General features: G+C 37.8%; 1 protein-coding gene across 2 annotated transcripts in view; it reads right to left on the reverse strand.

Annotated features, from left to right (window-relative positions):
* Positions 1–380: 380 nt before the first annotated feature.
* Positions 381–24,014, reverse strand: part of tlcd4a (TLC domain containing 4a) — a 24,811-nt gene continuing 1,177 nt past the window's right edge. Inside the window, exons 1-7 of one of the 2 annotated variants that reach the window (XM_055181564.2) lie at positions 15,448–15,630; positions 15,171–15,340; positions 14,768–14,857; positions 14,584–14,642; positions 12,217–12,311; positions 3,984–4,057; positions 381–3,413 (exon numbers count right to left, since the gene is read on the reverse strand). In XM_055181564.2, coding sequence (XP_055037539.2) covers positions 3,098–3,413; positions 3,984–4,057; positions 12,217–12,311; positions 14,584–14,642; positions 14,768–14,857; positions 15,171–15,340; positions 15,448–15,510 — 867 coding nt within the window. In that variant the 5' untranslated portion in view covers positions 15,511–15,630 and the 3' untranslated portion in view covers positions 381–3,097. Of the gene's footprint in view, positions 3,414–3,983; positions 4,058–12,216; positions 12,312–14,583; positions 14,643–14,767; positions 14,858–15,170; positions 15,341–15,447; positions 15,631–24,014 lie in introns of those variants that run through there. The other variant, XM_055181565.2, reaches the window with a different exon arrangement.

The raw sequence follows: 24,014 nt of genomic DNA on the forward strand, positions 1-24,014 counted from the left end.
GTGTCTGCATTGAAGGTCTTTTGAATTACACTATATGCTTGCTGATAAAATTACATATGCAGTTTTTTTATGTTTGAGCTTTTATTTTTATTATTAATGTCAATTTATTATTTTCATGCGACAAAACCTCACAGTTTATACAAAGATAAACTTTTACCCCTTTACAAACTCAAATGGTTTCATTAAACCAATACAATTCCCATTATTACCTTTAAATCCAGTAGATTGTCTTTAGCACGATATGCCAAAATGACTTATAACAGTGTTAAAATCACTTACGATGGGTAAATTCACATGCCAGTTTTTGTTAATGTTTACACAACATAAATGAGTTATTAAAAGAATTAACCTGAAATAGAAAGATACACAATGATCATGGATGAAAATGAACATATTGCTTTATTGAGGCAAATGTACGTGAAAAATTAACAGACTTGTGAAAGAATAAACAAATGCTTAATAAAAAACTGTGCTGTCATTCCCCAGACACATGTACTTTCCTTCGGCACACGGCATTATCCCTGTGACAACCCTGGTAAATGTAAACATAGGCCTATGGCATAAATGACAACGTTATGGTTATTTTTTTTAATGTTATGGTACTCTCTCTCCACATTTCATACATCAAATGGTAAAAATTAGACTCATTGAATTTCCAAAGTTACACAATTGAAAGGTTGTGTATAACTGATATTTTAAAATATCTTATTTCTAAATGCATTCAAACTGTTACACACTCAGGAAATAAAGAACAAAAGCTGTCACACATTTGTACATTTTAGTGAATATTAGTACCTGAAAAGGTACATATCTTTCCCTAAATAGTACATGTTAAGACCTTTATGAAGGGTACCGTCCAAGTGACACCTTTTGTACCTTTGTGTATTGTAACAATTAAATGTTTAAAGGAAAGCAAGGTTTAGCAAAAATAAAAAGGCTAAACCACATTTGTATCTTTAGATAAAACTTCAACAATCTATAGATCAGTGCTGACCTTACAGAGAAGCTTGTAAAAACTTGTAAAAAAATGTGATCCCTCTCTTTGCTTGCTTTACACTTTCAGTGATTAAAGTTAAAATGCTTGTTTGTATTTACCTGCCTTGTTTGGTGTATTACCATTCAGTCACTATCAAAGATTAAGAACACCTTTCAAACAATCATTTTTCTGACCTTTGGTGGCAACATTGGCACAAACAAAAAAATAAAAATGAGGCAGTACATCCCTTTACATGAATATGCAAATGAAGCATGTGGTACAAAAGTCACATGAGTAAATAAAACGTTTATTAAAAAAGGCGTTTTGTACGATTGATTTCAAAGGCAAACATTACCAGGACTTTTATCTGTTGAACTTGTGGAAGTCCAAGACAACTCATATAGATCTGTCTCTGAAAAAAATAATTTCAAGTACTTTGTTAAAAAAACTGAACTGAAACATTATTTCCACAAACAGCAGTCCTTCATGAAGAGGTTTCCCAGACTAAAATGCATGTTTGAGCTGCTTTACACCTTGCACTGACATATTTTAACATATATCAGTACCATTATTTTGTCTCAAGATGCACACAAGTATAGTTTTTTATTGTAAGGTTTGCTTGTAAAAACTACTTAAATGTCCTAAAATAAAAAAAATAAAAACTGTCTGGGAAACCACCCTCATGTGTTTAATAAAACCCAGCATTTTCTCAGATCTATACTGTGAATGAATATACGGTCCATGTATGAATTTTCCACATAAAATACATAGACTGTAAAAATACGCAGCATTTTGGTCAAATTAATATGTTATGTTACTTTAACTTTAAAAAATAAGGAAAACAATTTTAACTTAATTTTATATCAACTTTCACAAGCCAAAACTTAAAATTGTAGGTTGAATTGACTTGCAAAACAAAGTTGTTTTAACTTCATGCTGCATTTTTACAGTGAATTTTCAAACAAGGTGCGAATGAATTTTAGAATGAATTCATAAAAGCATTTCTGTGTTGTATATTGTAAATCTCTCATATGATGCATATCTACTCAGAAGATACATTGACACGTTTATATCTTTCCATTAAAAAATAATAAATATGTATTATTTGCCATGCTCTCCCAGTGTAAAACTGGTTAAATAAATTAGTTACGGTGCAGGAAAACGTCTCAAGATCGAACATTCACAAGTCAAACTGACTTGGGTATCTAAAGCTCTCGTAATTCTTTAAAAACGTTTTCCAAACCATAACCGATAGTTTCAGTACTGTATGCAAATGTAATTAAAATAATCATTATTTGTCCGATACAATTTCTATGTACAATGCGAACATTCCCGAGGACAACATTGCTGCATGCAATAAATTGTACAGTGCAGTTTTATTGTAACAAAACAAAAATCCGACCCGAATCTGGTGCGGTGTAAACTGATTTCGTTCTTAAGATAAAGCGAGAGGAGTTATCTCACACATGTGGAAAAATATTTTGGCTGTTTAACCCCCATTTCACAATTTCCAACAATATTAATAAACAGTCAGATCTTAAAGATCCATATTTTCCTCTGGATAACCGGTAGTACAAGTACAGTGTGATGTTTGAACTACCAAAATAATCACTTTCTGTTTGTACAGTTGGTCTTCTGGTGTCTTTCTTGTTGGTTTTCCAGTCTTTCTTGTTTAGTGTAGTTGTACAGATGAATCTTTCATTTAACGTACAATAGGTTTAAAGTGAATGAAAACATTGGGTGATTCACTGACCGCTTGGCCCCTTTGCACAATACAGTGATTCAAAGAGAATGACTGCGTTTTGATGAATAAATAACGTGGTTAACAAAACACGGTTAAAATACAGTTCAGGCGCTTTAGTTGTACAATATCAACATGCACAGGAGCCTTGATTGGGCGGAGTCTTGATTGGCGAAAAAGATCTCAAACTGACATTTTGGTTTAAGGTCCAATATCTGTAAAAGTGTTGGCCACGCATCGAAAAATATTGCTTTGGGGTGATTAGGGTCACATTTAGGTTTGTTCCACGTATTCGCAACACTCGTTGTCTGCCTCCGAAGGTCAACGAAAACCCTGTATGCGATCAAGTGTTGTATGTTTCAAATGCTATTTCCTTGCGTTCAATCGCTTTTCCCATTCTCCTGGATCTCTGGTTTGGACTTCCGACTGGAGCGCAAGACTTTGAAGCAGCCGCGAGCGATTTTATGCATCCACATGACGTTCATGATGTCCAGACATATGCTGGAGAAGATCCAAGCGCTGCGGCCACCGAAGGAGACGTTGTAGAAGGCATCGGTGCCGTACACGGAGCACATCCGGCTGTAGTATACTGGCATAACGGCGATCCGGACCATGAAAAACACGAATGCCATCAGTACCCCATTAGCCATGTTGGGCTTGGAGATTTTGGGGTAACCTAACACTTCAAAGAACCAGCTGGAAAAAACATAGATGAGCAAAGTGATGCGCTATGAACCAAACTACCTTTATTTCATTATCATATATTTTGTTAATTACTAAACAATTTTTTTTAATGAAATATTTCATAGTGAAATAAGAAAATGATGTGTGTGAATGAATCATTAAAGCAGAATAAGATTATGGAGGTAAATAGTTTCAAATGGATTCCATGTTGTCTTAAAGCACTTTAAAGGGGACATTTCACAAGAAGTTTTTAAGATGTCAAATAAATCTTTGTTGTCCCCAGAGTACATGTGTGAAGTTTTAGCTCAAAATACCATATAGATATGTTAAAATTGCTTACACCTTTTTAGGTGTGTCCTTTTAAATGCAAATGAGTTGATCTCTGCACTAAATGGCAGGGCTGTGGTTGTATAGTGCAGATTAAGGGCCGGTATTATTCCCTTCTGACATCACAAGGGGAGACAATTATAGCACTTAAACATGGAAAAATCAGATTTTCATGATATGTCCCCTTTAAGATGTGGTGGGCAAACCTATACCGATTGGTTATAAAATATTTACACTTATCGGCTAATAACCTACCGCTGGTTTACACACGGCGTGGAAAACTCTGCCAGCAGACGAAAGTTAGCAAAATAAGGCAACATTCCTTGACCCTGAAACAACAATGTGAAAAACAAACACACAATCACACAGACACACGATATAGAAAGGCATTACGTCTTAAATCACCTACAACAGTATCAATGTCTCCAGATGTTCCAGTCCTTGCTTGGATGAAGAGTTATTTACACTGACACACGAATTTATTAAAAATAAAACATTTAATTTCCCCATGTAGTTGTCCCTTAATACTTTTCGATAATCTTTAATCATTGAAATGACATATCTAAGCATTTTTCCTTTTGAATTTTTTTTCAAAGTGCCTTAAAATAGCTTGAATGTAACTCTACACACTTGCTTCAGTTACTATAGACAGTTTCATCTGACACATGTGCATTGTTGCGGTTACGCGTCTGGGCGAAACTTAACTTCCGGTCTCTGTTTAATGGTTCGGCCAGTGGCTAAACTGAACTCTGGAACAAATACCTCGTTGATATATATAAATAACAAATGTTTTGGTTTCCTAAATACGAGGGGCGATCATGGATCACCGCTTTGTGAAGGAAGGTTTGGCAGTCGATCAGTAGTTAACATTGTATACATTATATAGTACACCGTAACGTTAACTAAGTGTAATTTTTAATACGCTTTAGGTAGATTTGAACTAAGGTAACGTACTTGTTGTTTATTTAGCTTGATATCAGAAATAAACGACTCTAAAAGGACTCTGTTGTTATTGAATCTTTGCGGAGTTTACCGGAAGTCACGTTTGTTCCACGAAAACCGTTTGTTTATGTTGTTACTGCTCAAGCCGTCTATACATGGAACCATAAATATGCAAATTAGCCTTAGCATCTACTCATTCACACCAGGGGTGCTTCTCAATATGCTTCCTCGTCGCTCCTACGTCCTACATCCTACAACCCGAAAACCGATTAACCTCCGCCACCTTGTAGGACATCTCAATTCTTTAATTGTACCGCAAGGCGGCGAGGAACGAGGAGTTAGGAGCGGTTCACATTTCGCATCTAAATCCGCGCGGAAAACGCGACCGTCGGTTGGTTCTTTCCACATGACTTGTGGTGCGCTTGCGGCATTCTAGAAAGTTGAAATGTTTTTAACTCGATGCAGTGCGGATGCGCCTGGAAAAAACGAGCGCGTCCATGTCGCTTCCATTATGAGCATGCATACCGCACGCCTACGTTTGAAATAACAAACGAGCGCGAAATGTGAATCGCCCCTTCAGAGGCTTTTTGACGAGTCATAAGCGAGAATACATAGTTTAGTGTATCCTATGTTTTATCAACTAAACCTGACGCACATATAAATCTCCTCCCCCTTTACATCGTCACATCTTTAAACACACATAAATGTTGGTATTAATCATTAAATTATTGTAAATGTAGACTCGCTTCAGTCAGTATATTTAATATTCATGTATATATAAATGATCAGTGGTATAGACACGTATATTAATTTTAAAGCACTTTTAAGAAAGACTTACTACATTAAAATAAAGATTATTTTTCTTGTTAAATATTTTGGGTTTTTAATGCACTGAATATTTATTGAATGAATATTATACAGAGAGTGAGGAATAAGGACCTCGTTGGTGTCAAATGACCTCTGCCAGTGATCTGACTTATCTTTGTAAGCTTAGAATTTCTTCTCTTTACTTACATTAAATGGGTAAGTCCAAGGAGGCTTCCATGTCGTTTCGCCTATTGCTAAACTATAATAGCATAATAGGGACAAAAAGCACTAGCCTACCAATGCGTTTCCACAACGCGTTTTCATTCAGAACACGTGAACCAGCTGCAACGGACAAGGAGATCAGTGATTACATAATGGCTACTGTAGTTGCTACACGCATTTGGAATTGCGAGGCGCTAGAGAGCACTGTTCGTTTTAATGCAAAATAAAATTTCACCACTAGATGGGGTAAATCCTACTTATTGTCCCTTTAATGCTTCATCGCCTCCATTCTTGCAACTTTTCTCGCTTGCATCCTAGGAGGAAGCGAGGAAAGGAAACGAGGATGCAAAAATAAGAATAGGGTATATGCGCAACTTCCTTCCGCATTCTTGTTAAACATAGCAGATCGCTTCCGGTCCTGTATGGTCTATGCCAACATGGTGCTGTTTTCATACATGAAGCGTTTCGGAGCTATCAAAGACGAAAATAACCGATGTTCAGTGGATATGCTCGTTAACATCTTAAACCCAAGTAAAAGAAAATGTACTAACTTTTTTATAGCCTCACATACATTCAGATATTAGAATGAAAAGAATATAACACAAAAAATAATACTATGAATAACAATAACAAGCTACAATAGCGCATACCGGAAACCAGAAGCGATCAACTCAGTTTTCCGGTTTGGTTACGTGATGTTCGACACACACCGTATTGAGAAGCACCCTTAGCTCAGACTACCTGATCCACTTGGTCAAAACATAAATGTGATTATTACAACTTGATGTAGAACAGTGGTTCTCAAACTGGGGTCCGGGGCCCCCAGGGGGGCTGCGAGACGGTGCCAGGGGGCCCCAGTTTTATGACATTTTATAAAATACATTAATTTATCATAAATTTTGTGTAATTAAAAAAAAATAAGCCTACTAACCAACATCACTACTTTGTATAATTGAATATGTTTTGTTTAATTAAAATGTTACATTTTAAAAATGTTTTTGTCATAAATTTTCTTTGGGGGGGCTGCGAAGGAATGCACCGTATACAAGGGGGCCGCACGCAGAAAAAGTTTGAGAACCACTGATGTAGAAAACAGTGGCGTTTCAAACGGCATTTTTGTGCGGCATCTTTGGAAAACTACCTTTGGAGAAAATACTTTGCGATTTTGCGAAATGATGAATTTGCACACGGTTTATCTTAAAGCATATCAAACACCACACAGACATACAAATAACATTAAAAACTTGATTTTCACAACGGGAACTTTAATGCAACTAACTTTTTATTTTTGAAAATCAAAACATTTTATATAGCATTAAAATGAGGTATTGCATATGTATACTTGTACAATTCATCACGATATTGTTTATTGTTGATATGATATTCATTTATATTTAATTTTTAGGGTATATTTAATAAGTATTACTTACAGCAAATGACTTTTGTAAAGCAATTAAAAGTAATAAACTTTTATGTAACTTTCAGGTCTGAGTTGTACTCTATGGGGCATTTTTTCAGACAGGTTTTAGATTAAACCAGGACTAGGCCTTATGCCATTTGAGTAGTTTTTTACAAACGTGCCTTACAAAAACATTATTAGTGGTGTGCATCTTGGGACAAAACAATGACACTGATATATTTTTAGATATAAAAATGCAAGCTGTTTTCAGTTTAAACAAGCATTTTAGTCTAGACTAAACTTAAGCCCTGTCCAGGAAAGCCCCTACAAGTTTAATCCTCAGATCTAGGAGTCCTAAGCTGTAAGTATAAGCAATAGTAACAGCAACTTTTGCCCCAGAAAGCCCCAACAATACGCCATATACTGCCAATCAGGCAAATATATGCAGTAATGATTGCTCATACAAATCCTGATCTCTAATTCAAAACTTTGTCATTGTTCATTAAGCAAAACACCAATAATATATCCGCATCTCTGGAAAAATAAGCCCTACTAACACAGATAGCTTACTAGTTTTGGCTGAAAAACATCCAAAAGCAGCAAACTACCTTAGTGTGGCTTATCTCGACAACAGGGATGATTTACATTTTAATTCCTCGGCTTACATTTGCATCACATTTTAATAACAAACTTACCTCCGGGGCTGTAATGAAAACACACATTAGCATACTTACTCCACTTGATACCATAAAAAGAAAAGCAATAATCGGGTTGGCTAGCAGGTGCATGCTGGTACCTCTAGGCACTGGTAAGTCCATACTGTAACTGGGCTTCAGTAACTGCTCCATAACAGCAGGACAGCAGACAAGAAAAGAAGATTTCATCTAGATCAGCCAAGTCTGGCGCTTTATCTCTTAACACGACTAATATTGACACTGGTAGTTTTTGCATGAAGGGTTTTTGCTGGTCAGAGGAAGTGAGACGGAGTTATTCAAGAAGTCATGTTAGGTGAAAGACACACATTAGACAGACAGATTTTTGGAAAAAAGGCACAGATACAGTGCAAGACGAACGGACAACACAGAAGAGGCAACACATCAAAGTTTAAGACTCGTTGGACATGCACTGCGAAAAACAGAAAATCGCACAACACGCTGACAAAAAGTTTTTATCTATTTGAAAAGATAAACAGTTGTGGTAGACATTAAAAGGGACACTCCGCTTTTTTTGAAAATATGCTCATTTTCCAGCTCTCCTAGAGCCAAACACCTGATTTCCACCGCTCCGGAATCCATTCAGCCGATCTCCGGGTCCGGCGGCACAACCCCCAGCACAGCCCAGCACAATCCACTGAATCCGACCAGACCACCAGCATCGCGCCAAAAATAACCAAAGAATTTCGATATTTTTTCTACTTTAAACGTTACTCTTCTGTAGTTACATCGTGCACTGAGACCGACGGAAAACCAAAAGCTGGGATTTTCTAGGTCGACACGGCCAGCAACAACACTCTCACTCTGGCGCAACAATCAAGGACCCCGCCGCCGCAACATGGCTGCAGTAGGCGCACTAACACTACGCAGCGCCTGAAAGTAGTCCCCTTGGTAACTTACAATAGCAGGGGACTATTTTCGGGCACTGCGCAACATCACTGCGCCCCCCGCAGCCATGCCACAGCAGCAAAGCTCCCGATCACCACGGCAGAATGAGAATACAGTTCCCAGCCATATCGACCTAAACTTTTAATTTTCCGTCGGTCTCAGCACAAAATGTAAAACTATTCCTATTTATAACTTGACCCCTCTGTAATTACATCGTGCACTGAGACCGACGGAAAACCAAAAGTTTGGGATTTTCTAGGTCGATATGGCTAGCAACTATACTCTCACTCTGGCGCAACAACCAAGGACCCTGCCGTCGCCACATGGCTGCAGTAGGCGCACTAATTCCACGCAGCGCCCGAAAGTAGTCCCCTTGGTAACTTACAATAGCAGGGGACTATTTTCGGGCACTGCGCAACATCATTGCGCCCCCCGCAGCCATGCCACAGCAACAAAGTTCTTCATCACCACGCCAGAATGAGAATATAGTTCCCAGCCTAGAAAATCGCAACTTTCAATCCTCCGCGGTCTCAGCACTCCTCTACAGAGGAGTCAAGTTATAAATAGGAATAGTTTTAAATTTTGAGCGCGATGCCAATGGTCCAGCCAGATCCAATGGACCACGCCAAGCCATGCCAAAAGTGGCACCGCCAGACCCAGAGACCGGCCGAATGGATCCCAAAACGGCAAAAATCAAACGCCCAACTCCTGGGAAGCTGGAAAATGAGCATACTTTCAAAAAAAAGCGGAGTGACCTTTTAAAAGCTATTTTGTTACAAAAAGTTTTAATGCGCACTTATGTTTATGTTTACTCATGTTATGTTTATCATACTTGAAAACTTTGGAATAAGCTAGCTTACTAAAATTGTGATAAAAGTCTTGTTTGTAAAAAGTAGTAAAAAAAAAATCGGTATCGGTGTACTGATTTGTTTTTGACATGAACAGCAGTTCGGAAAAAAACACAGGAAACAATAACAACGAATTTATGATGGACAATTGAAACGACAAACTTAATAACTTAGTGAGACCCAACAGAGACTTCCAGCTCGATGTAAATTATTAAAATAATAAATCTAATCGTAATCATTTTAAACATGTAGGCTTGAAATGGCAGTCATAAAAGTGACCAGTGACAGTATGGTCTACATCTGGACAACAATATGCAGGTTTCCAGGCGAGCGTCAAAGCTCCATTAATTCAGAGTAAATTGTATGTGGCAGCCATTAAACAGTTAATCGACATATCCATAATGATCTCTGTTATAATAATACATTTCCAAAATCATGATTTTTGTATTTCTAAGAAACACTGACAAAAAGCAATTTAGCAATACTATCGAGCAGTTAATCTAATAATTTAGATGACGTCCAGAGTCGTCTCTAAAATAATGGAAAAATGCATATTCTGTGTCAATCTGATGTGTATCATCAAAACCTTCCCATAACGTGAGCGTGGACCATTGCATCTCAACAAACAAGCATTTTCTTGCTGTTATTCGTCCTGCAGTTGAGACGTTGATGTTAGGTTTTATTAGAGAGAGAAAAAGTGTGAGTGTTTTATTAGAGAAAGAGAGGAAGGTCGGCTCAAAGCAGGGGAAGATATCAGAGCATGCACACAATAAATCCTCCACCAGCACCACAGGAAGAGTCAGCATCAATGCATGCAAACAATCTGGGCCAGATATGACCCATAGTTGCATTGTTATTAGTCAGGAGAAAAGTAACCTTGGCATAACCTTCATAGAGCATTCCATGCAAAAAATACCGTCATTATCATAGCCATGGTCAGCTACAGAACCTGGTGACCTAGAGGGTAACCGTTCAACTGAACCAAGAGTGAACAGTAATGGCATTGGTGGGTGGTGTAGACCAGTGATCAGGGCTGGTTACCAAAATCACATGGAAACCAACCACGGTTGTCTGGCGATGAACAACAATATATTCATTGAGAAAGGACCTAAAGGATTAGTCCATTTTCTTAAAAGAAAAATCCAGACAATCTACTCACCACCATGTCATCCAAAATGTTGATGTCTTTCTTTGTTCAGTCGAGAAGAAATTATGTTTTTTGAGGAAAACATACCAGGCTTTTTCTCATTTTAATGGACCCTAACAGAACCCAACATTCAACACTCAACTCAACACACAACAGTTTTTTTCAACGGAGTTTCAAAGGACTATAAACAATCCCAAACGAGGCACAAGGGTCCAATCCAGCAAAACGATTGTCATTTTTGACAATAAAAATGACAAATATACACTTTTTTAAAGCACAACTTCTCGTCTAGATCTGGTCGTGATGTGCTAGCGTGACCCGACGCAAAACGTCATCACGTCAAGAGGTCACAGAGGACGAACGCGAAACTCCGCCCCAGTGTTTACATGTGTTGAGAAAGAGGACCGTTCCTACGTTGTTGTATCTCAACTGATACTAATTAATGACTTTGTGGCAGTATAAGGTTTATAATGGTCCGCAAATGTGTGTTTTATATATGTAACACGTGACCTCCCTACGCCACTACGCATTTACGTTAGGTCGCGCTGGACCAGACCAAGATGAAAAGTTGTGGTCTAAAAGTACATTTTTTTATTTTTCCTGTAAAAAATGACAATCGTTTCGCTAAATAAGACCCTTATGCCTCGTTTGGGATTGTTTATAGTCCTTTGAAACTCCGTTGAAAAAAACTGTTATGTGTTGAGTTAAGTATTAAATGTTGGGTTCCACTAAAGTCCACTAAAATTAGAAAAATCCTGCAATGCTTTCCTCAAAAACACAACTTCCTCATTGACTGAACAAAGAAAGACATCAACACCCCGGATGACATGGTGGTGAGCAAACCACCTGGACCCTTTCTAAGAAAATGGACTAATCCTTACAATGTGTGATATGAATAAACAGTGCACATAAACGGCTGCTGAGATTGTAGTCATATATAAAGCAAGTGGATAATTGGACCAGACGTGAGGTGCGTTCACACCATATCGTAATAACAGTAATTGTAAGATTTTAACGTGTAAAACTGTCTACGTCCTCGTACAGCTAGTAATTACGAGACTTCCAGTATATTATTGCTGTTACCTGACGCACTTTCTGTGTTATGCAATATTTAGCAGAAGCATTAAATAGAAAACTTTAAGAATGTTATTTATGTATTTTCTTTCATGCGGTTCCATTGTTACTTTTGCTATAGAAATGCATAATTCCCAGTCCAAGGACGTAAACGGCTATGAGTCAAGCATCACGTGTTGTCATCTTGAAATAATGGTAGTTACGTTACGGCATGAACGCAGCAATGGTACTCCTTACGTCACAACTTGACTTAAGTGAATAGCTCACTATCAATACGCAAATGGGACAAAGTTTGCTAAAAATCAATTTTCAGTTCGTAACTCGATTTAGTGAGACGCAGAAAAGCGTTCAGCACCAGCTACACACCTCACAGCTTCCACTGTTCACTCTTGGCCGTCTCTTTCCCGTCTTGCCTGCATGCTCTGTTATGGGACAACAGAGAACTCACCAGTACATAGTAGCAAGCATACAATGCTGCCAGGTGGTGGATTACAAAAAACTTGTCTCCAATAGCTCGCCAATAGTAAAATATAAGCAGCAGATCTGGAAAAAACAGACAAAGAAAAGGTGTCAGAACTTCTTCAAGGGAAATCATTTGCAAGTTTGAAATCCTCCAACCTTTAGTGTACACAAAACACTGCCAAATGAATTTAAAAAGCATGGCAGAATCTTTTTATAAGCTAAAATCTGAGCTTTCCATAAAATGGCAGTTGTTTTTACATGTCATTTGCATGAGATACAAGACAAGGCTCATCCCATTATTCAAATAACCATTACTCTTAAAGGTCAGGTTCTTCCTGATCCCATTTTTTAAACTTTAGTTAGTGTATACAACTAACGAAACGATTGTCATTTTTGATAAGAAAAATAAAAAATATCCACTGTTAACTATTTCCCCGCCATTGACGAGTTATCTCGTCAATTTGCAATACCGCTATTATCCACCAGGTGGCGCTATTCCGCAACTTATAAAAACCGGAAGTATTGCCCTAGGGCAGTAATTCTCAAAGTGTGGTCCGCCCCCGCCAAAAGATGACCTAAACTAGGCAAGTGTTTATACAATCGTCACTTATTTAAGTAGATTTTTAATGCACTTGTGAAACTGTGATATCAGTTCTTGCCATTCTGTTTTAATAACGTAAAAATGGATCGGTGGCTAAACCAAAGAGGAGTCAAAAGAAAAGATCAAGCGTCAACTGAAAGCAGCTAAAATCCACATATCTATTAGTTATTATTGTACTAATTTTTGTTTCATGTGTAAAATCCCTGTAATTTCAGTGATTTTGGACATTAAGGGGAACTTTTTTTCAGCATTTTATTGTTACCATAGTTACAACCATAGACTTCATATACCCACCACCTCAGCTCTTGGCTCTTTGGAATGACAGCCAGTGGAACCTAGGCTGTTACAGTATGTTTAATTGCAGTTTTTTTCACATGTGCAGTTTGTTGTTCATATTAAGCTGCAACTCATTTCACATTTACTTTTTCAAATGAAATAAAATTCATTTAATAATTTCTGAACATAGCATTGCATTTGTGTTAAAAAATTAGTTTTTGACTTAAAACAGTTGCATATTAAACTTAAATTTAGCTTATCCTTCCTATTATGTTGTTTTTTGGGAGCGTGTTAGAGTGAGATTTTGTTAGGTGGTCCTCAGAAAAAAAATTGGAAGATAAAGTGGTCCTTGGGCTGAAAAAGTTTGAGAAACACTGCCCTAGGGCAAACAACTGTATGTCCGTGTATGTTTTAAAGATCGCTCTGCATCTGATCTCTATCAAAAGTCCTTCACAAAAATGGAATTATCTCAGCTTTTTGCTCAAAATGTGGTGTTTTTGATGAAATCTACACATATTTGAGAGGTGATAAAAGAGAACACATGAAGGTAGGATGAAAAGGATTTTTTGTTTGAAAGCAGAGGGTCTGTTTTTTTTATTTCATATATTGTATGTTTATATTTGAAAAGGAGCATTTTCTGGAAGGCATTAAACTTTTGTGAAAATCATGAAAAATGCTGGCGGTGAAAGAGTTAAACCACAACTTCTCATCTAGATCCGGTCCAGCGCGACCTAACGTAAATGCGTAGTGACGTAGGGAGGTCACGTGTTACATATATAAAACGCAAATTTGCGGACCATTGTAAACAATAAACTGCCACAAAGACATTAATTAGTATCAGTTGACATACAACAACGTAGGAAGGGTCCTCTTTCAACCACTTGTAAACACTGGGGCGGAGTTTCCCGTTCGTCATCTGTGACCTCTTGACGTCATGACGTATTGCGTGGGGTCCCGCCGGCGCATCTCTACCGGATCTAGACGAGAAGTTGTGGTTTAAAAGTGGATATTTTTTATTTTTCTTGTCAAAAATGACAATCGTTTCGCTAGATAAGATCCTTATGCCTCGTTTGGGATCGTTTATAGTCCTTTAAAACTCCGTTGAAAAAAACTGTTAAGTGTTGAGTTAAGTATTAAATGTTGGGCTCTATTAAAGTCCATTAAAATGAGAATAATCCTGCAATGTTTTCCTCAAAAAACATAATTTCTTCTCGACTGAACAAAGAAAGACATCAACATTTTGGATGACATGGTGGTGAGTAAATTATCTGGATTTTTCTTTTAAGAAAATTGAATATTCCTTTAAGGCAGCTCTAACATGCATTTTAGCCCCAAGAGATTTAGCTTGAAACCTGAAGGAACAAATCCTTGCAGATCTTCAAAAAACACAAAATTCTCAGTATTACAATACCAATACTGTGCAATATAAATCAAGCAACTCCAAACACCGGATACGGTAGTTGCAATAAGTCTCACCAGATATGAGGTAGCCTGTAGTAATGCTGACATTTATCTTCACCAGAGTTGGATCTCCCCTGTTGTGATAAAGATGAGAAATGCACTGGAATCAGGATCATATTGTCACATCTGTACAGAGCAGTGTTTCCCATCATGCCCTTCATGCAACGTGACGGTTCGATCACAAAGGCCGAGCGCTCACCATACGGGGTCTTGATTGACAGCCTCATCGAAGAACAAGATATAGAGGCAGAAGAGGCCAACCAGCAGGGCGTGGAGTGTGGACACGGTCCTGCAGAAACACATAAGCCAATGATTTAAAGAAGAAAAAAAACTATTAAAATACAGCCACTGCTGTCATTAAACCAAACAGTGTGGACATGCAGTCTGAAGATTTTAACCAGCTGGCGGTGGCATCCTTCCAGACCAGTAAAGATAAGCAAATGATCACTTAAACAACCCAACTTCTGCATACACAAACATTACGAGTCTGTGGTTCTCCCATGAGTAGTTTGGGTTTTCATATTTGCATTTTGCTTCTATCATAAATGTTAATGTAAAAATAAACCATTTACACAAAAACAGATGAAGTTGGGCTTCTCTACCTTGAGTTCCACTCGATCTTCTGTTTGTGGGTGAGTTTGAGGAAGCCGGGGCTGATTCTGGATGACGCCCATGGACTCACGCTGTGAAAGAGCCACTGGAAGGTGCAAAAGCTCACCACGGAGATGAGCAAGATCAGCTGGCTGAAGGGGTCCATGGCCACCCGACCCCGCTACAAAAAAAGACAGTTGTGGATTAAAAAGAAGGCATTGGTAAGATCACACACTGAACGTTACTCAAAGAAACTCAGTAGAAAAGCATAGTCAATGTTTAACCCACCTGCACTTTGGCATATCCACCATATACATTAGCGAAAAGTAAACGTGGTGCCTTAAAGCTCATGCTTTTATCTCACGCTTGTAAAAGTAAAGTCGGAAGTGAAATACGGCTCCGGCTCTCTCTGACACGATATATGCCTCTGCTTTTAAAGCTTCAATCAAAAGCTTGACCCCGATTAATGCAGCCAAGCGTGATGCAAGAGCTTGCTGGCAGTCGATCTAACATTTGAGACGCATCACACACTAGTACTGTTGCAAAACATTGAGCTTTTTTAGTGTGATGTTTCTTTTGGAAGGTGCAGAAGCTTCCCCTATATGTAAATAGGGCTGTCACGATTATGAACTTTGGCTGCCGGTTAATAGTCTAAAAAATTGCCTGTTTCAGAGTTTTGACATTTAATTCTCGACAGAAAATTCTTCATAAGAAATAAACACAATAAAGTGTCTGAAAAATAACTTAAAATAAAAATGCAATCAAAATAAACTGACTATACCAGAACAGGCCTTAAATAGTAGCCAATATTATTCTACTAAGGTCATATTAGTACTGGTCCTACTGGACCACTTGTAGTGGCTGGAAAAATTCTATTCCTTACAGATCTGTAAAAATACTTCCCTAAATTTGGAATTGCAGTTCATACTGCTCATCAAAGTTTTGCAGCATTTCTTTAAATGCTGTTTATCCACTGTATTGAATGGCTTTGCAATGTATCGCGTTATACTGTCACTTAAGAAGCACCATCTGATACGGTCTCGTTTATACAGGCGCTGCAGCTCCCCCTTGTGTTTTTTAGAGAGATATGCAATCATTGCGGTGATCTGAAATCATTGCGATGAGGTCAAACAATCATGATTAGATGCTTATTTAATCATTGTGACAGCCTTAAATGTAAATCACAAATAATTATGGGAGTTATGTTGTTAGTAAAAAAATCCAAAAACTAATGTATATAGGACAAGTCAACTTATCAATTTTAAAATCTCTGCTTCACCACTGCATTTGATTTACACACTGGCAAAACACACAGAATGAGCACAAATGGACAGCTGTAATTGAGACTTTTGGTAATTACATAATTGTTTCACCCGTATTTGTAATCTTGATTAATTATGCAGCCCTATTCCACAGTTACCACAAACATTGCTGATAGAGAATTAATATCAGAATACAATCCATCATGTACACTGCGGTCGCAAAATTCTGGTCTCTATTAACTATCCCTAGAATATCAAAAGTGTCTAAAGGTGGTAGATCCTTAACGACTTAGCCCCTAAGCTCTGGAATGATTTCCAACTGATGTCCGAGAACAGACACAGTCGATCACTTTAAATCTAAACTTAAGACTTTTCTCTTTAACAAAGCATTCACATAATTTGTCTAGTAAATGTACTTATCTCGCAATAGTCAACCTGTACGGAACAAAGCATTTACATAACTCGTCTGGGTAATATACTAATGCCGCAATAGCTAGCCTGTCTGGAACCGAGCAGATATTAAAACACAACACTGGGTGACACTTGCATTACATGCGAACACACAGTCGGTCTATATATCTCTTAAGGTTTTTTTTCCCTCCTAGGACTTTTTTAGGGCCCTATAATTTCCGCGATCACGGAATCGCGGAATTGGCTAATTAACACGGAATCTAGTATTAACGCGGAATTTTGCGGAATTTTACATATTTTGAATAAAATTATGTTTTTGTGTGGGAGCCGAACGTATGTCTAGGGGAAATGCAGACCGGGGGAAGTAAATCTGGGTGACACGCCCCCTCCCGTCGTTTCAGACCCCCTCCAAAACACTGAAACCATGGCGAAGCGGCTCTCCACGACCCTGCTTTCGTCAGCAAAAAAATTAAGAAATTCGATGCCAAGCACTTAGTTCCAAGCAGGTCTCACATGACTTTTATGTGACCGGAGAACTGTTATTTAGGAAGTTTTGTCAACACTCTGTTCACGGTGAGCGCAAAGATACATGCACTCTCTCATCCACGTCTGTCTCACTGTACCTCTCTCACGTGCACGCGCTCACGCATCTGTCCGAAGTGCGAACACAAATCCTTATGCATTTGTTCAGTTTTATGCATTTCAAGCGAGCTGAGGCAAACTAACTATCCCTCGCATTTAAAATATAATCATCTGCATCATGGTGCCGCTCTCTGTCTCTCTTTCGCTCGCACGTGCAAAGAGTTACGTGCTCATGCTGTCCTAAGTCAGATCACTATCCTGTGTATGTTAAGTTATATGCATTTCAAGCGATTGTGTATAAAATATGAATCGCGTTCCGCTGGATTGATGTGTTAAAGGCACTTCTGAAGGCACCACTGCTTTGACACCTTGTTGTAGCCTCCTGCATTAAACAATGCATTGAATTGAGTTGTGTGTGTGCGCGCGAGCGCGTGTGTATGTGCGTGTGTAAATGCATCTTTTATAGTCATTAAGTAAGCCTGTTATCCAGTTTCCCCCCCAAATCATTTACATTTTAATCATTAACATTAAAGGCACACTCTTTTTATGACTAAAATAAAAGTAAAGGGTAAAAAATATAATTGCCAAAAATTAAAATGAATAAAACGGAATTTGCAAAAATTAAAACGGAGAAAACGGAATTTGGGAAAAAATAAAACGGAATTTGGGAAAAAATAAAACGGATTTTATAGGGCCCTACTTTTTGTTTCTCCCAGGCTAAAAAAGTCAGGAGGTTTTTCTCTCTTGGGGGTTTTTCAACCCCGGGGAGTCAGCCGACATTGGCTTAACTTAGCATTTTTCTGTGTTTTCTCCTGCTTTTATTAATGTAAAGCTGCTTTGAAACAATTACCAATTGTGAAAAGCGCTATATAAATAAAATTGAATTGGTGGTTATTTTAATAATTTGTCAGGTCAGATGTGCGTTTATTCAAAATTAATGCATACCCATGAAACATTTCTCAACCAATGTTTCATTCAACAGTAAGGCATTCAGTAAGGAATGTAAGGCATTCAACAGACCCGTGTTATAACATACTATATGCTAAACATATGTCCATATAATACTAGGCTTGAATCTAAGCACCAAACTCCTCTTGAAAGTGAATTCTCAGTTCAACAGTTTCAATAGTTCAGTAGATGCCCATCTCATTGTGCACCGGATGAACAACTCCGTCTGCTTTGAAGCACATAGTTAAGAAGCAGTGATCCATAATGATAAACCTTTGGGTCTGTCAGGTACAAAGACTCATAGAGCAGCAGCCACGCAGACTTTTATTGCTATTTTAGATTCTCACTTATTTTACCACTTCCTATTCTTTGTGTTCTTACTTCCCGCCGTGCATAAGTCTTCATTGGAGAACATGACACTGGGTTAATATTCACAAGGTCAGCTAAATCATTTCTGAAGTCAGAGCTTTACAGCGCTCAAGTACGACAACTTAAGTGAAATGATGCATGTCGGCAAATTTGCAGAAAACTATTTTCACTCCTCACACGTCTGTACACGTCCACTATAAGTGTGTAACTGTCAATGCATTTTTTTGTCACTTTTACAAATTCTTGGACAAGGCAAAATGAGGGTTCAGTCTGATCAAGACTTCTTTAGTCGATTCGTAGAATTTGTCTTAAACAACTCCAACTATTTTTTAAAAGCCAAGCTGTTTACCAATAGATCCTGAAGGCAGAATATGTAAAAGGCCTATTGCTCTGATATATTGAACTCTGTTGTTCATGTGAGAAACCAGCCCTTAATTTAACTTCTTAACTTATCTTTCTTAACTACCTCTGCAAATATAAATGGAAAATGGGGCATCTGTGTGCTGCTTGTTGATGTTATTCACCACTGAACTGGTTTTGTGTAAACGTCAGGCCATATCCGCTAATGGAAAACATGAAGGTTTCTTACCCGAGGCTGTAAGTGTACAAAAAAAGAGAAAAATAAACCCAGAGCACATATTTAGTCAATGAATAAAGACAGATTCAATCAACTGTAAATAGGGCATAAAGTTACAATTTGTGATTCATGTCTTTTAGCTTTGAGGTCATATTAATGTTTTCCTAAAAAGTCTGAAAATCAGATTCTTCTTTCGTCTAATTTTTTGTCTCGTAAAAAAACCGAACGACATTGGCTATGTTTACATATGATACATAGAGGTAAATAAAAAATCGTGAACTAAAGCACAATTCTTCTGCACATGTGCACAAGGTATTTTTGCATCCGATTGAGAAAATACTACAATTTGCGCGTTTACATGTATATTTTTCTCCTGATGATTGGATCACAGATCGGACTACATCACCCCTTTCAATACGATCGAAATTTCCATCTGATCGACCTTAAAAATAGTGTTCGACAAAACTCATTATCGATTAATTTGGTCTGTGACGTCACTAGGGTGGCCATTCGTGCCAGTTCCGCCGGACACGTCCCGAACATGTTTTCGGGTTCGTTCTGCGGAAGTCGCGTTGGTCGACCGCATACTTCATCAAGGTTTAATATTTCGGGTTTAATTTCAGAAAAGCAACCGTTACATTTCAAGGTAAGAATGAAACTACAATTTGTATGTCTTAAAAGAAATAAATCTTAATTTTCTAATGTATTTTAACTGAAACGTGAGAACCTCGATGACGTATGCGGTCGAGCAACGCGACTTCCGGAGAACGAACCCGAAAACATGTTCGGGACGTGTCTGGCGGAACTGGCACGAATGGCCACCCTAGACGTCACGTGCCGGCCGCCTGCAAAAGCTCAAGCTGCGCAATTATAAGTTAGATGAATCTGTTCATAACAAAAACAAAGTCACTTATTTTTTTTAAATGCGCTTTTGCCTCCGCTATCGTCCGGTCAATCATCTCGCTTTCTCGCTTTTGGCTCTATGTTGCTTGCTGTAGTAAACGAGTACCTTGCACCGCATGGTGGGGATGCGCCTCTGCGTAGCTCCTACTGTTGCAATGTGGAGGGGGCAAGTGACGCAGCAGACCAAAGTAATCAATAATGGCATTCGTTAAACACTTTTAATTATCGAATATTACAGAAAATTATTAAATATTCGATTATTCCTTGTTGCAGCCCTACTTAAATGTACTAAGTATACACTTAAATACCAGCAGGTCCAATTGTAGTACATTGTTATTTTTATGCTTAAATGTGTAAAAGTTACACACTGCATATGTACTAATTCAAAGTATAGTTTTACTTCAGTATAAATGTAGTGCACTTGAAAAAATATACTAAATACTACTAATACTTCAATACACTAAAAGTCAATTTAAACAAAAAAGTTGAGTACACTGATGTTCCTAAACACCAAACGCGGGGCATCGCGTTACTTGCTCTAGATTACTTGCGGAATTTAACTTTGTGTCATGCGAATTTTTTGCTCGAGTTGAATATTTTCAACTTGGTCGAAGACACTTTTGAGGCGAATAGTGCATGTTTTCGTGGCAAACGCGCCACGCATATCACATCATTCGCATCGCCCCCACGTGAGGACGCGTCTGATCGCATCTTTATATTGACTTTGTATGTAATCTACTCGCGCAAATCGTTGAACTTGCATCTGGTGTGAACCCAAAGTTAGATGTTCTTACGTTTACATTAAGAAGTACTAAATACTATTTTTAGTATATTACGTAAAACATTTGCACATGAAAAAATAGTATATGTATGTATTGTATTTTAGTGCACTTTTTTTAACCCTGGTGCACCCAACAGTGCTGCCACTATATACTCAAGATTCCAATGTTCTAACCCATGTAAACATCGTATGAGCAAACAGGAACATTATAGTCTCAACTACAACCTCCAGTGGCAAACCAAATTTTCGGATCTGCATATCTTTTGACATCACAGCAATGGCCTTCCAGCGGAGATGTACATTAACAGACAGCAACACGTGGGACTGCATTGACTAGACTTTAACATTAGTACATCTCCTCATGGGGTGACAGGAGCATATAATATGGCATCACTATATTTAGATGTTCTTTATGTAGCCATAGGCTTCACCATACACATGCTCAGCCAATCAGAGCAGGACCGGTGTGGTGTATTTAGAGTACCGTACATATGTGAATGCCAGATATCTATAGAGGTCAAGTAGCAATGTGTGGCCACAGCTGTGAACTTCACAGCGACCAACATGTGCAAATTCTAACAGGTTTTCTGCCGTGTGCAGCATGTCCATGTCAGTTTAAAACCATATATGCTTTGTCAAAAGTGTTAAAAATGTACATTTAGCAGACAATTTTTTCCAAAGGAACTTGTTTACATCAGCTGTCAGACAGGTTTCGTAATCGTAAAAATATGCTGTTAAAACGTCTGCATTGTGTAAACATGAAAATACTGCGACAGACAATTTTAATGTGTGCAAGCGACGTGGGAATTTCACAAGGTGTTATAGCAATAGGGTTGCATCTAATATCACAGAATTGATACACCTTAAAACTGAAACACCTGTGGGGAAAAAAGCGTTTACTCGTATCTAACTTTTTACCTACATCGAAAGCACTAAACTTCCTTGGTAAAAGACTGTCTTGACATTCAAGTTTGTTTTTCAGGTTTTACTTGATGTTCAAGTGTTTAGGACACTTTACTAGTTTTACTATTGTGCTGCAATAAACTTGTTGTTAAATAATAATAAATACATTAAAAAAGACAAAAAGTATATGGGTTTTGTTTGTATTTTGTGCACCTATAGCAATAGATACAAGTATCGGATCGGGACCCAGTATAAGCCGAAATACAAAATTAATTGAGCCAGATCGGGACATCTATAGTTAAAATTCTGCAACGTAATGTTTGCCTGGTAAATTTTGATTAATCAGTTGACCAATTTAGCCGACATTTAAATTGACATAATCTGCTAACCAATTCGACTAGAGTTCATTTTAGTTAATTTTCCCGACCGACAACCACAGCTTGTTAACCGAACATTTGCCGTTAACTGATCAGGGGTGCAAATTCATCAGGGGTGAAAAAGGTGACAAAGACACAAGCATTATATATCGTTCATTTTTAGTTCCAAATGCATTTACTAATGTGAACAAATAAAAAAAACTTTTTTAAAGTGTATTTCATATTCAGTGCACATAAACAAATAATTCAGGGTTTGTTCTGTTCCCAGTCATAGCTCTAATACAGTATGAATATGAACCCTGAACGAGCAACTCCAATCAAACTCGTGTACAATTCGATGTACAAATCTTATTAAAGAAAGAATTCTCAAATAGAAACAGTGTGTGCATATAGCACTGTTCTTTGAGTTTCAACGGCTCAAAATCACTTAATTTAAAACCGCTGTGCATAAATACGTGTATAAAATTTTACGTTTTTGTGACCACGCGCACAGCAACATGATGTGGATGCTTAACGTGGCATGAGAAAATACTATGAGTTAAGGTTGTGCTCTCAATCTGCACAGACTGCTTAAACTTTGGCAGCAAATAAGGTGACTAACCCCCCCTCACCCCTCATTTTCAGAAACTCATCGAATATAGACGAATCACAAGAATTACCTATTTTGGATAAAAACGGCAAATTTCGCCGAAAGGTGACAAGTTTGCACCCCTGAAGATTTTATATTAAATTGCCATCAAGAAAAAAAACAGTTGACTTTGTAAAACAATACAGAGATTTTATTTCATTTCAGAGGACAGGGCTCCACATTTTGCCACCAAAATTTGAGAGTGTGCCACTAAATTTTACATCCAGTCGCACATGTCCGACCAGTAAATTTGAGCTTTTTTGTGATGTGACACTGAATTTGCAACAGCACATTGTACTTTCTGCATCTATCATCAAAGTATTTATTTGTAATACAGTGGAAATGAGTAAAAATGTGATTATTTGGTTACCATGTTGATTCACGCTGTGTGCCCCTAAATTTTCTGGTAGCGCCCCTAAAATTTTCAGTTGGGGGCCACTGTGCTGCTAGTGAAAAAGTTAGTCTGGAGCCCTGAAGGATTAATATCAAAAGAGGGCGGATCGTCTCTTTTTATCTACCACAGTGGCCATTTCTAAAGCAGCACATATTTCAAAAAGTTTGCATCTTTTTTCTCTGTTTTTGCAAAAAGAGAGATGTTTACGATCAGGGTCTAGGATAAAGGCCATTAGCGAAGTTCTGTCAGGACGTGGACAAGACGGAAACGGACCGCTTCATCTTGCGCACAAATGCCCATCTCTGTACAGCTTCCATTTATTACTTTACCTGACCGTCATGGCAGCAATAATTTACATCATTTATAAATTAAGAATAAAAAGTGGCGAAATATCTGTAGCCATGTATCGACATGCACTGTGCGTTAACGATTTGTTTTTGTTTTTTTGTTTTTATTTATAATATTAATCGATCATAAATTCTTACCTTTGGTTAACCGGTCAATATGATCATCCCTAAATTCGACCGATTAAATTTTTATAATCTGCCTTTTCAATTCGACCAATTAAATTTAAATTAACCTTCCGATAAATTTAATCGGTCAAATTGATATTAATCTGCCGACTAATTAGTTAACACATTCATGTGAAAATATTTTGAATAATCAATTGACCAATAAAATTTCTGTTCAGACTTAGCCTATTTGTCCAGTCTGGCATGC

Source organism: Misgurnus anguillicaudatus, chromosome 25, assembly GCF_027580225.2.
Source record: "Misgurnus anguillicaudatus chromosome 25, ASM2758022v2, whole genome shotgun sequence".
Taxonomy (NCBI): domain Eukaryota; kingdom Metazoa; phylum Chordata; class Actinopteri; order Cypriniformes; family Cobitidae; genus Misgurnus; species Misgurnus anguillicaudatus.